Below are 12,933 nucleotides of genomic sequence, written 5' to 3' on the forward strand. Positions count from 1 at the left end.
GTATCACACTCTCTCTTTTCTGTGTGGCTCTTGTTTCTGAACAGGAGAACTGCCAGGTAATCAGCTCAACTAGAGATTAATGCCTAAATGAAGAAAGCACCCTGGCTGGATACGCAGTGTTAGCTAACAGAAAACTCCGAAATTTCCCTTTATCTACTAATATCCTGCTAGCAAAGCCAATTTTGCATTGGTATCCCACCCGACTGGATTCTGTTAACACAGTATATTTTGGCTCCAGCCAAGTGTTATCACAAAGTACAGAAATGAGATAAACAAACACAAGAAAGCTTTGCAAAGAGAAAGGTTTAATGATTTCATTGCTTGACCCCTTAGTACAACCAAGAGTGTCTAATGGTACATCTGTTGGGAATAAAGGATCTCACCTTCTATGATTTATACACCACTAAATTCATTTAGACCTCCAGTTCTTAAAGGAACCCTTGTAAGTGGATGAATTTTAATCTAGAATAGACATAAATCTGCAAGTAAATCTTGAACCTTCTACACAAGTGCAAAGGCATTAGACCCTGACAGGAGATATTAAAAAATAAATCTTGATTTCCTCAGATATGGAATACAGAGAAGAGGCTGATGAATTCTTTTAAAAAATGAAAAAGAAGATGTTAAGTCTGCCAGTAGACAGATGTCTATCATTTGATACTGGAAGCTACGGAAGGCATCTATCTCAAGATAAAATCTGACCAGAGAAGCCTTCCTTATGCACATTCTTAAGTCTTTAGAGGATAGAAGCTCAAATATGTATTCCCTGTTCAACTCCAGAGGTAATGAGGACAATTATTTCCCTCTCAGATCTGGAATGTAGCACAGGCTTTCTGCTGACTTAACAGACTTTGGATCAGGAAATTGCTGGGCATGACCTCATTTGGTATGAGCAGCAGTTTTACTCTTCAAAGGAAGAATATATTGAAGACTAGGACTTCCAGGAAATAATACTCATCTAATTATCTGCTGCAAACCACTGAACTCTGTTCAAAGAAAAGACTGCCAGAATTTCACCACCAAGATTATACACAGGAGAGGCAAAATTCACAAGTGGTATGGACATGTTTAACTCTTCTTCCAAATCCTGAGCTCTAACATTGCCTAATGGTAGCACGTGTGGTTCCTCTATGGATTGCCACTTGGTCCTGCTGTAGGTAGCTGGCAGCTTTGTGCTCCTCCCTTGCCTGAGGTTCGGCAGGTCTTCCAAAAGAAATGCTCAGTGCCTGCTTCACCTGTCAGCATGGAAAAAGTTCTCAGCCATGTACCTAAATCCCATAGAAAATAAAATGCCTACCTAAAACCAGTGCACCTGAGATGTTGGAGACTCCAGTTAAATATCTTCTTTGCTTGACTTGGAGCAGGAATTTAATCCTATGTTGTTCGCTCGCAGGAGGGGGCCCTAACTGCTAAGTCTCAGTGCTCCCACTGTCCTAGCCTTGCTTCACAGAAGTAATTGCATCTTCACTGGGCCAGAGGAAGAGGAGACGACACTGCTTCCACAAATCACATTTGTGAGCCTTGTAAAGGCAAGCAATGGGTATGATTTCACGGGGAGGTAGGTAGCCCACAACTGGTGCTACAACACTGAGCAGAGCAAGCAGATTTTAACCCAAGGCATTTTTCCACATGAAAGTCTAGACTTCATTTTTCTTAACTGCATTATCGAGGCTATTATTATTTTCTGTTTCTTCCTTGAAACCACACGTTCTTACACTATTAGGTAAACAGCCAGCAAAATTAGTATCAGTCTCAGCCTACTAAGGATCAAGCAACTTAGTCTTTAGCAGAAGGTGCTCGAGGCCCTTTAAAGTTGCTCTACAGTTTGCAAGTTCAAGCCATGTAATGGCAATTAGAAATGGGAAGGTAAATCTATTTGGCTTTGTGTTACCAGCTGGCAGCCTGGAGGGAACCGTGCATGACACAAATTCAGGATTTAAAGTCTGAGAGAGATTTTTAAAGTGGCAGCATCCCTTTCCTCTGTGGTATGTTTATAAGAACTGAAAATGTGTGATGTGTACAGACCATTAAATGTGGGCATGATTTTAGCAAGTAGACCTATACAGCTATAAAATGGGGAGGAAGGGTAGAGAGCACTCCTTTGCAAGTCTGTCTGGGGCCTGCTATACGATTTCTCAGACCCCACATACAGATTGGATGGAGCAACATGCTGAAACAGTTTCTTACCATTGCCAATGGAACAATTCCAACAAGATCCTTCTGGCAGATGAAGATTTCAGACAAGGTTATGTCTGTTGTCCCCTTCCGAGGGTATTCCACCTGCCAGGTGATGGGCTGCGTTCCAGAAAGGCTGCTGAAACTGGCTATTTCAAAGTTCATCTGCACGACCTCATTGAATAAACTGTTACTTCTGAAAAGAGGAAAACAGGGAAAGGGAAGAGCTATTACTTTCACTGAAGAAGGCAAATGAAGTGAATCATATCAGCTACTGGAAAATGCAGCTATTTATATGCAGATACAACACAAGGCCTTTTCCAATCTACAGCTTCTTCAGAGCACACAAACTGGAATTATTCAAAATGGGTCAGCTGCTCTTGCTATGAACACTATGTGGGGGGGATAAAATCCACGATATTGCATCTGATCAAAGCAAAACATACTTATTCCATTACATTTTTTCCATGATTTTGCAAGTATGATTCAACCCTGCTGCAAGATGGATTTGAGCCCAATCAACCAAAGTTAAGTCCAGTCCAGCTCATGAAGACTGAAGAGCCCAGAATTAGCACAGCCAAAAAGAAAAACAAGATTCATTGTATATATCCACCATCAAAATCACATAAATCCTTAGCAATGAAACTCTGTGTAACTGAAGTTCCTGTATGCTGCATGGAAGACATCAAAAAAATTAACATGATTAAATGGCAAAATGACAAGATTAGTCTAAACTTAGAGGTACACTCTGGAAATTAAAAACCCAGGCAGCTGAGACCAAATAGAAAGAACAAAGCCTCACATTAAATTTCTTTAATTACATCAGAAATAAAAAAAATATGAAAGAAATTTGCTGGACTAACTGCTAGTTTAATTTAAAAAAAAAAAGTACAAATTATTTGCACCAGATTACACATTAACTTTTCTGGAACTTTCCAAATGTCTTTCTACAGTGTAGGAAGTCTTAATATTTCACAGAATATTACTTCAACCTAACCCTACACTGTAATAATTTTAAAATTAAGAGAAAGACAGGCATCTTCCTAGCTTCAGTAACCCAATCCCAGCTTCATCACACCTTTGGACACATTCGTCGCATAACAGGTTCATTTTTTCCTCTTTTTTTTTAATGTACAATACACGAATGCCCATTTCTGAGAAATCCATCAAGAACGGATCATGTACAAAGCACTTATATTCTCAAGTGCTAGATTTTCTTTTTACCTCTGAACAGAAATCACCATTTTTTATTACTTAAGACATATTCTGTGCTCTACTTTGCATGATTACTTTGAAAGCAAATGCATTCCCCCGATAATTATTATTTTGATTATGGGTTTTCAGTTGGATGGCTTACTCTGAAAAGTCTTAATACTGCCTAATGCTTTAAATTTATTTCCTTGCTGTTTTCTTGCTGTGCCAAAAGAGAGACATTGCAACACTTTTGCAATAGTGGTATACTTCCTCCGTGCATTTAAAGAGCGATTTTGTGTAGTAATGGGATAGACGGATGGGTTTAGTAATTCACAACTCAAGACCAACCTATTCCCATTTGAAGAGTTCCTACTAAATAAATCTTACAGCTTGTAAATACAAGGCAACTGTGATAACTGCAGTATACACACTTCTGGGACATCTCAAAATGAATACATACTAGATTGAACTTCGTAATTTATTTGAAAGCGTGATTATATGCAAAGATACCTGAATCACCTGAGCCACAGTGTTCATTTAGCTGTTAAAGGCACCATTATCCCGTAGATTAATGACACCTGAAATGCCATTATTTTCACCATTTCTAGATCTGATGCTTAGTAACTGACAGAGAAAAAGTTTTTACATGTGATTGACTATCTGAGTGCTTTCACTTACGCTAAATAGAGAATAAATTTTTGCACACATCAAAGCTGTTCTAAGAGATAATATATGTCAGGAAAGTTGTCCTGATCAAGAAGGCTACACTTCTCTAAACAGCCTCTGAGCAGATGTGAAATGTGTAGCTTCACAACAAAAGCCCCACAACTCTACTGGTAGGATCAGAGAGCTCTGCGTGGGAAAGAGCTCATTTCCAGCCAGCCCACTGATTCTTGATGCATTGACTTAGGTGAGTGCTGATCATCTCCTTCTGGCTCCCAGCTCTCGATTCACACCACCTAATTTGCCCTGGTCCTTCAGACAATTTCTAGACATAGCTATCTCAATTTTGCACACAAGGACTGAAGGAGAGGCTATGTGACACACACAAGGTCATATGGTAGACTGGGACAGGGTAAGGAACTGATTTGTGCTTTTCCAAATCTCTTGTTAACCACTGGACCATCATTCTGGTATCAATGGAAATGGGAACGACAGCACTTGATTCTAGTTTTAAATGGTCTTCAGCATATGCATCTTAAATTTCAAAATCATTCTGTATACGAGGCATATTTTTGACAGTTGATGAGCTTTTCTGTGAAAGAAATCACTGCTATCACCATTTACAACACTGCCTCAAAAACACTCGTTTAATTTGGATTTCTAGTTCCCAGTGAGCACTTGGTACCTCTCTTTAAGCTATTTCAGCCAGATATCTTCTTGACCCATGACAAAGACAGGCTGCTTCTTCCCAAGGTATCAAGCTGTAGTGGTGGAGAGCTATGAAAAATGGTACGAAAATTCTTTAACAGAATGCTGTAAAACATTGCTAAAATATTTCTTCTGTAAAATGCATGATACAAAAATGTCCAAAAATATGCATGGTATAAGATGAAAGTTTTATTGGTACTTTTCCAGGATGACCTGCATAATTATTTCAGCGGCTGCATTTGTGAGTAATGCACCCATCTCCCTCCACAGTGATAAAGCCTTTATACAATGTCACACTATCACCAGTTTCCTCCTCCTCTCTTCATAAGAAGCAACAGAGAGATGATCAACAGCTGGGAAAGCATCCACTTGAAAAAAAATATGCCTTCAGAGATGTGTAATGGCTGAGAAAAAACTTCTCATGAAGCACATTTAATGTTCAGAGCTTGTTCACTGACTGAAACAGCAATTCCTTAATATCTAACATTTAGTACTGCTCAGCAGCCGGAACAGCAAGTAATTATAAAACTTTTCTAAAGTACACAGCACGTAGTGATTACAAATGAAGCTTCATGAACACAAGGCTTCTAAGGAATTGCTCTGGCGTGGATATATGAGTCTAATTTGATTGGATTGAGAATTCCCCTGAGCCAGTTCACTCCTTGGATTTATTTTAATTTACAAATATGCTAATCATTCAGGGCTAGATTGGGCCATGCGCTTGCACAAGGGAATAAGGACTCTCTTTGATCTACTAAACAGCCACTCCGGCTCTGGGTCTGAGCACACAGACAAGTGAGGAGCACTGAACCCATAGTTACTCCTTTTCTGGAGCAGATGGGCAATGATTAGGTGCTACTTACTGGTTACAGCAGCTTAGGCAGCCAGTTAGTGATGGGGTTAGTAATTTACTACTGGCATAGGTTAGCAGTAAATTACTATCCCAGGAGAACAAGGAGGAACTGTGCTGCAGAGCTGTGTGAATGCTTCTGAGGAGCGCAGTTTTAGAAAAAGAAGGTGGAACAGAAATATTCTGTTAATGGAAAGATAATAAAAAAATGCCTAAAAGGCAAAACAGAAGTGACATAGGGAGAAACTGCCATGGAATTCACCAGCTCTTGCCAAATGTATGGATAGAACACATATTTTTCATATCAGCTAGTGTTAATTTAACCAGGATTCTTGATTTTAGAATATTTTTGAGTATGATATTAAGCATTCCCTTGCAACTATTTACTGATAATTCAAACCTTTAGTGCCTTGGGAAATATTTACCCTTGGAAGGAGATTTTTCTTTTATGGATACCCAGGAGTCGCTGTATCAAAAGCTGCACTTAACCTTCTCTTCAAAGTAGGTGATTTAAAACGTGGTATCACATATACACAACCCACACGTAAGCCCGTGATAGACTCATAACGTGGGTAACACCACAGATGCTTGAATGCCAAACAGATTGTGTTTCTCTGCAGAGGTCTAGCAAGAGGTGGAATGATGTTAAACTTGTCAATGCTGAAATGGCTTGTACTGGCCATGCGTGGCCAGGGCTCAGCCGAGCCCAGACAGAGGGAACCACAGGCTGAGGGCTGCAGAGGCTTCCACAGGGTGCAGTGGGAGAAGGCAGGCAGGCAATTACTACGAAAAGCAGCACAGAGATCTCAGCTGATATAAGATCCATAAACAAACAGAAATCTTTGTCAAATGCCTGTCTACATGTGCGGACCAGGAATCTCTGATGAGAGATTTCAAAGTGTTGGGTTATTGCTCTGAGTAACAGAGCAGTTTCGACTCTTAAATGAGTGAATTTTAGGACTGCTACAGGCTAAATCAATAATTTCGATTTATTACAGTGGCTCTCAAAAGAGAAATTTTAAAAAGCCTAGATTAAAAACATTTTTTAGCCATTCTTTATTCCAACAGATTTTTACTGAAAGTGCCTAGGGATCCAAGAATACTTCGACCTGCTGAAAATTTAGCAACTCTTTTCCTCTTTAATGCTATCTAGTTTGACAGTGACATCTTAATGCAAGATCAGCACTTACTAAATGACATAAAAAATTGAAAAGAGTACAAATCCCATTATCCCTCAGTTACATGGCACATCTTACTCTTCACTAAAATTAATGTAGTGAAGTATGTTACTACCATGTACAGAGACAAACTCTCATCAAAAACTGAAGGTCAAACTGGACCCCAGAGCAATCTGTACTTCAGCCCACTTAGATGTATACACCAATGCCTCTTCACATCTTAGAAAATACTATAATGGGGTACAGGACATATGTTCCTCTATACCTGCTATTTTCAATTTCTTGCTCCTCCTGCGCTTTTTCCTAACCACATTTGATAACTGGGCCATCTTCAATGGACACAGCCTAGGATCAGGACTAAATCACAGCAATTTAAGAAAAATTAAAACACAGAGATCAGAACTTTATCTGGAAATTGTGACTGATGATGACTTTAAAGATGATTAAATTAGTGAGCAGCAATTTACACATCAATTCACTTACACAGTCAGCACTCAATGCTAACAAAGGGTGGGACATTAGCAACCCAAGCTGCTTTGAATCAGATATCTATGAGCTAAATGCTGTAATATCAACCACTGGGACTTTAAGCCATCCATTTCCCTTCTGAAAGACTTGATCAAATGGAATACAAAATGCTTAATATAAGTTTCTTTCAGCAGGTCCTTAATAAGAGCTGTTACAAAGGCAATCCCTTTGCAAAACCGTGGAAAGGATGTGGTAATTAAAGAAGAATGCCAACTACTGGAGACAAAATGTACTTTAAATTTCTTATTTTGCAATATTAGCCTGGCTTTCATCTTTAAACCATAAAAACCAGCAGAGGAGAAAGAAAAGGATGATCTATTTTGACAATTAACAGATAGGAAGGACATAATTTCATGGAAAACTACCATATTAAAAGTATTATGAAGGTCATCAAAGGAAAATATCCAAGGTATAACTTAGCAAACTCTTGAGCAACATAACATAATATGCATGTATATCTTCAAAAGGATGATATAGTGCTGTACTTGACTTCTTCATATAGTCCAGATGAGAGTTAGATTAGTTAATAAGGTTTCTTAGCTTTCTTGTCATAAACTGGGATATAAAACATAGCTTTTTGATTAAGGTATTGGACTGAGACAGGAAATCTCATTTTACTTCCTAGCTCTTCCACAGCATCCTTTAATGACCTCAGGCAAGACATGAAGATACAGATCCTTACAGCTAAAATAAAATCAATAGGAATTAGGCATCATGGAGCTTTAAAAACCTCTGGTGTCAGTCTGCTACTTTAGGCACCTGAATACGGTACCTTTCTCATGTTGGTCCAGAGCCCCAGCATCTCAGCTGGGTTCAACCACACGCCATGTAGGAAAGAGTCAGAAGAGCACTCATGGTTCAACCACTGCATTATGCTGAGAGGTCCCATTTGCAAGGGAAACTCTTAGCTGTCAAAATATGCACTCTCTGGGTAGCACAAGACAGAGACAGCCTGGGGAGTGATCTTTCTGTGCCTTTATTTCCCAGTTGAACAATGTGAACAATAATTTTTGCTTCTAGTCTCAAATAAAAATTAAGAGTATGCTGTGCCTATCTGACTTCTTTGTACAAGCCTTGCCCACAGATGCTAATCTCGGTGATGTTAACTGCTATCCTAGAACAAACAGCGAAAGTCATGTTGCTAATTAGAGCACAGAAAAACAGAAATGCTCCTCTATTGGACAGGCAGAAAGCTGAACAAGATAGTCCCCAAAGGAAGGAGACCTGCCTGGGGATCGCAATAACTCATGGATTTCTTCCTTCTATGCAGAGTAATTTTTAAGTCACTAATCACCAATAAATGCTGCAGTCAAGACAGTAGGCTCATTAGTCTTCTCTTATACTACATCACATCCAGGCACAAGGTAGATGAGATCGATTTTTCCCTTTTCCCAAAGGAAGCAGGCATGCGACCCTCTGCCTCACACTGGTGCCATCATCTAAAGGCTATGCGCAAATCCCAGTACTGAGCCATCATCATCTCCCACATTTATTTCATTTTCCATTCACTTTGCGCAAGATATTAGTCTGCTAATGTCTTCATTATAATTTCAGATAACAAAATACACAGGCAGATTGGTCAAGAAATAAACTTTCACAGTGATTCATCATCTCTTCCTGCCTCTGAGAAGGACATTTTCTACTTAGCGTTCATTCAGTGCTGGAATCTCTCCAGAACCACTGTAAATAAGCAGTATTTTCCTCTTTTGGAGTTAGCAAATGTTTAAGCACTGAAAATCTCTCAAGGTACATCACTGGAAAGGAGACCCTGAGCAAAGATTTTCAGAGATTCACTCCAAACCCAGTGCTTTCAAATGGAGAAAGGAAGTCAGAATCATTCCGATCATCAGCATTAGATTATATGGCTCTTTCAGCCTGCTAAAAGCAGCAAGATGAGATCAAATACACAACAGCATATTTTATCATTCACTTTCAATTGCCTACTTTAGTAGTTTGGGAGCAGCCAGTGAAACATATTCAGAGACAGGAGAACACCTTTGAAAAAGCAGCCTTTATAATGGATTTTCTGATTACAAATATCTTGCATGTGTGTTTTATCCCATTCATAAGCAACAGTACCCCTGGAATTCATACAGAACAAGGTACTTCATTTACTAAATCCATTTATGAGCTGGACGGACTCAGCCTCCTCTTTCAGTCCCCACTTGTGTCTGCCATTCATACCAAGCCCTACTTGCAGAAACTACAATGTAGCATGACTCAAGAGACAATGACTCAAGACTCAATTTCTTGAGCATGCACTCCGGCATGCAAAACTGATATTCTGTGGGGTGATATAAAAAAAATCAAGGCACCCACAATTAGCAATGAGATTTTGAAAATATGATCAAAATGGCACAGAGATGTAGAAGGGTGTCTGGTTACTGGAGCAGCCCCAAACACGTTACGCCTTCCAGTGAAGATGTGTCAGTTGCTGTTGACATGACCAGTTGATTTCTTTAATAACTGGTTACTAATATTGTACTGTGTCAGACACTTGTGGTCTGTTATGCCCTCAAATGCCACATCAATCCAAGAAAGGGATGCAGCCTAACTGCTCATTGCTATGCATAAGATCCCTCCAGGTATTGCTCATGTAGATGTAAGTGTATCAGGCATTTGCACCTGTTCTGAAACAAACTGAAGATGAAACTGCATTATGAATCAGGTGGCAAGACAAATCACATTTATATGTAACTGCATATGTAAATCAGATGTGTGATATGCACATCTAATTTACCAGTCAGGTGTCTTCAGATTCCAGTTCCTAGAGTTTTTACTACTTTTTTTTTTTTTAACTGCTCTGCTAGCATATCTGCTTTTGGGCTATGCTTGAAATTCCAAAAATATTTGTGCATAAAGATCCCTAATTCCTTTTCAACAGGGTAGCTACACTTGCCTACTGGAAAAAAGAAAGTTAGCCGTTCATCAGGTATGTAAAGTTGACAAAAAAATCTGCAATTTGTAGAGGCAATGGATGGAAAGAAAGCATTTAACGGCATAGTAAAGGAAAAAACCCCATATAATTAAGAGGTTAACCATATAATATTATGGTGAAACAATGAAGAAAATAACCCAAAGGTGAACTAAAGTAGTTTTTCAAACTTGCTGGCCATGAACAAAGTTCATGGGGCAATGAAAAGTCAAGCTTCTGGGCGACAGCCCCATGCTCTCCCCTGCATTCCATTTGGGCACGACTGCAGCTTTTCAAGTTCAAGTGCACACAGAAGGTAAAGGGATTTTTCAGATCAGAAGCAATGATCAACAACTGGTTGCTGGCAGCTATCTGAAGACACCTCCAATTTAGCTGAAGAGCTTTTCTAGGTGTCTGTGAGGCTGCCTAAATAGAGAGTAAAAGATCTTGAAATGAGCTGCATCCTTTGAGAAATAAGCTCAACAGCTGCAATTTCATCACAGAGCAAACTCAGTTTGTGTGGAGTCCCTCAGACTAGAAGCTGCAGAGAATTTAATAATACTGTGTACAACCTAGAGCTAGGGAATATCCGCCCGGGGAAGGTGGAGAAGTAGTTTTATTTCTAGAAAGTCAATATATTTTTGCAAGCTTCACTAAGGAGCAGTCTGCAGCAGGAATATATTCCTTTTCCCCAATCTCAGGTCTTATCTCCTGTCTCAGACCATATTATTCCCCTTATTAGTATTTGTAGAATATATGACGTAATCTTTTAATCCTACCCCTTTCTTGTAAATTCTCTTTAATGTTGTATGCTGCTCACATGGTCTTTACTATGCTAAAGAAAAATACAATTAGGGTAAAGCAGAAACCCAAACTAGTCTAAGGAAAAGATAGTCTGAGCAGTAACAGTAGGATAAATATTGAGCTCAGTTGAAACGCCACATAAATGGGAATGATACAGGTGAATACTGACAGGAGAGCAGAGTCAGGTATAGCAGCCTAATTCTGATCTACTGATTATTTGTAGGTATACTTACACTTTAGGACATTGTCCTGGATAATTGTAGACTGGTCCACTCTGATACATATGTCCAGAAGTTATCATCACAATGCTGAGTAATAATATTTTGTTCCTTCACAATCTCTGTAAACTGCAACTATGCAGTATGATCTTGGAAGGTCAAACTTGCAAAGGAACATTTTACCATCTCTTGGCACAGCTTTGCTGCAGTGCATTGAGAGTTTATAGTATAAAACTGTGACAAGCACTGTAAAACCTCGGCTGTGCATAGATAAGTGTGAAGAACAGGAGGGTGAGGGGAGTTTTGAAAGTGTTACTCACATTAAGCCTTCCAGCCCCCAATTCTCTATTTTGGCACCATCAGGCTGGCCTTTACATGGTGACCATAAAAAAAAAAAAGTTTAGATATCCAAGGGGAACACACATTTAATATCCCTCAATGTACATTTTGCATGCAGTTTACCAAATCTGTCCTCAAAAGATATGAAAGGAAAAAAACCCAACCCAAAGCCAGAAAAGTGTAGGATAAGGTGCATACTGACATTAATCAAAGAACTCAATTGAGATGGGGAAAACAGTAAGGCAGCACATCTGACTGAGTAACATCCAAACACCCCATCATAAGGAGGGAAGTTTCCTAAAGATAGAGGCAATATAGGTTACAGAACCACAAAAATGGAAGTTTTACCTTTTCCTCTCTATCTTTTTACTTCCCCTGAAGGGGTAAAGAGGGAGAGGAAGCTGCAAGAGCCACCTTAGACGAAGGATCTCCATTTTCAGTTCACAGTGGAAAATCCTAAAATGCCAGCAGTGGTTGCTGGGATGTTTTATTCCACTTTCCCTTTCCCTTCTTCTTCCCTTTCTGTTTTCCATTTCTTTTTCCCTTCCCCTTCTTTCTGCATGTTTAAAACAAAAATGTATGATGGAGAGAGCTGACACTAGTGAATATCCTAGGGAAACTGTGACCAACATGTTCAGTCTGCAGTTGTAAACCAGCTCTTACTCAAATTTACAAAAATCATGGACCCCAGGGCTTTCAGCATCTGTAGTTCTGGAATTCTGATGGACAAACCTTTATTTTACAGTTCATAAAGCAAAGCTTAACAACTCTGCCTTCCTAACACCATCCGGAGCTCTCACTCATTGTAAATTTAAAAAGCAGCTTATTAAAAGCAGAACCAACATAAATATTGGAGGTAGATCCATTACTTTTCATGATACAGTTATTTGGTGGCTAACTCCAGTAGTTCACTTCTCCTGTTCAAGGATAATAAAAGGAAAAATGTCCCCATGACATTAAATGGCAGAAATGTCACTGCTGAAGTGCCTATGATGTGCAATTAACATTTTTAAGGAGTCATTTAAAAGGATACTGTCAAGGCTGATAGATTTGAGATTACACCAACTATCTATGTTTGGATTTCTGCATAACTCAGCATCTCCCTAGCAAGTTCACCCTTTCACTTCTGGATATTTATATTTTTGTCCTCCTTATGTCCACTATATTGAGGGTACTATATGTATTTATCATTGACTTTTCTCCCATTGCAACATTATAACGTTGTGTTACAATTGTAATCATGAGAGCTCTGTCCAAAAACTTTTAATCTTTTTAATGTTCTGCTTTTCTCAAGTATGTTGTAATTTTCACAACAAAAAATATTTTGTTTTGGACCAAAAAAGTAAGTTGTGGAGCAAAAGC

General features: G+C 39.0%; 1 protein-coding gene across 2 annotated transcripts in view; it reads right to left on the minus strand.

Moving 5' to 3' along the window:
* TMEM132C (transmembrane protein 132C) overlaps positions 1 to 12,933 on the minus strand; it is a 205,241-nt gene that overhangs the window by 48,322 nt on the left and 143,986 nt on the right. For both annotated transcript variants that reach the window (XM_068412795.1, XM_068412794.1), the window contains one exon: positions 2,188 to 2,371. In XM_068412795.1, coding sequence (XP_068268896.1) covers positions 2,188 to 2,371 — 184 coding nt within the window. The remainder of the gene's footprint in view (positions 1 to 2,187; positions 2,372 to 12,933) is intronic.

This window comes from Nyctibius grandis, chromosome 14 (genome assembly GCF_013368605.1).
Source record: "Nyctibius grandis isolate bNycGra1 chromosome 14, bNycGra1.pri, whole genome shotgun sequence".
NCBI lineage: Eukaryota > Metazoa > Chordata > Aves > Nyctibiiformes > Nyctibiidae > Nyctibius > Nyctibius grandis.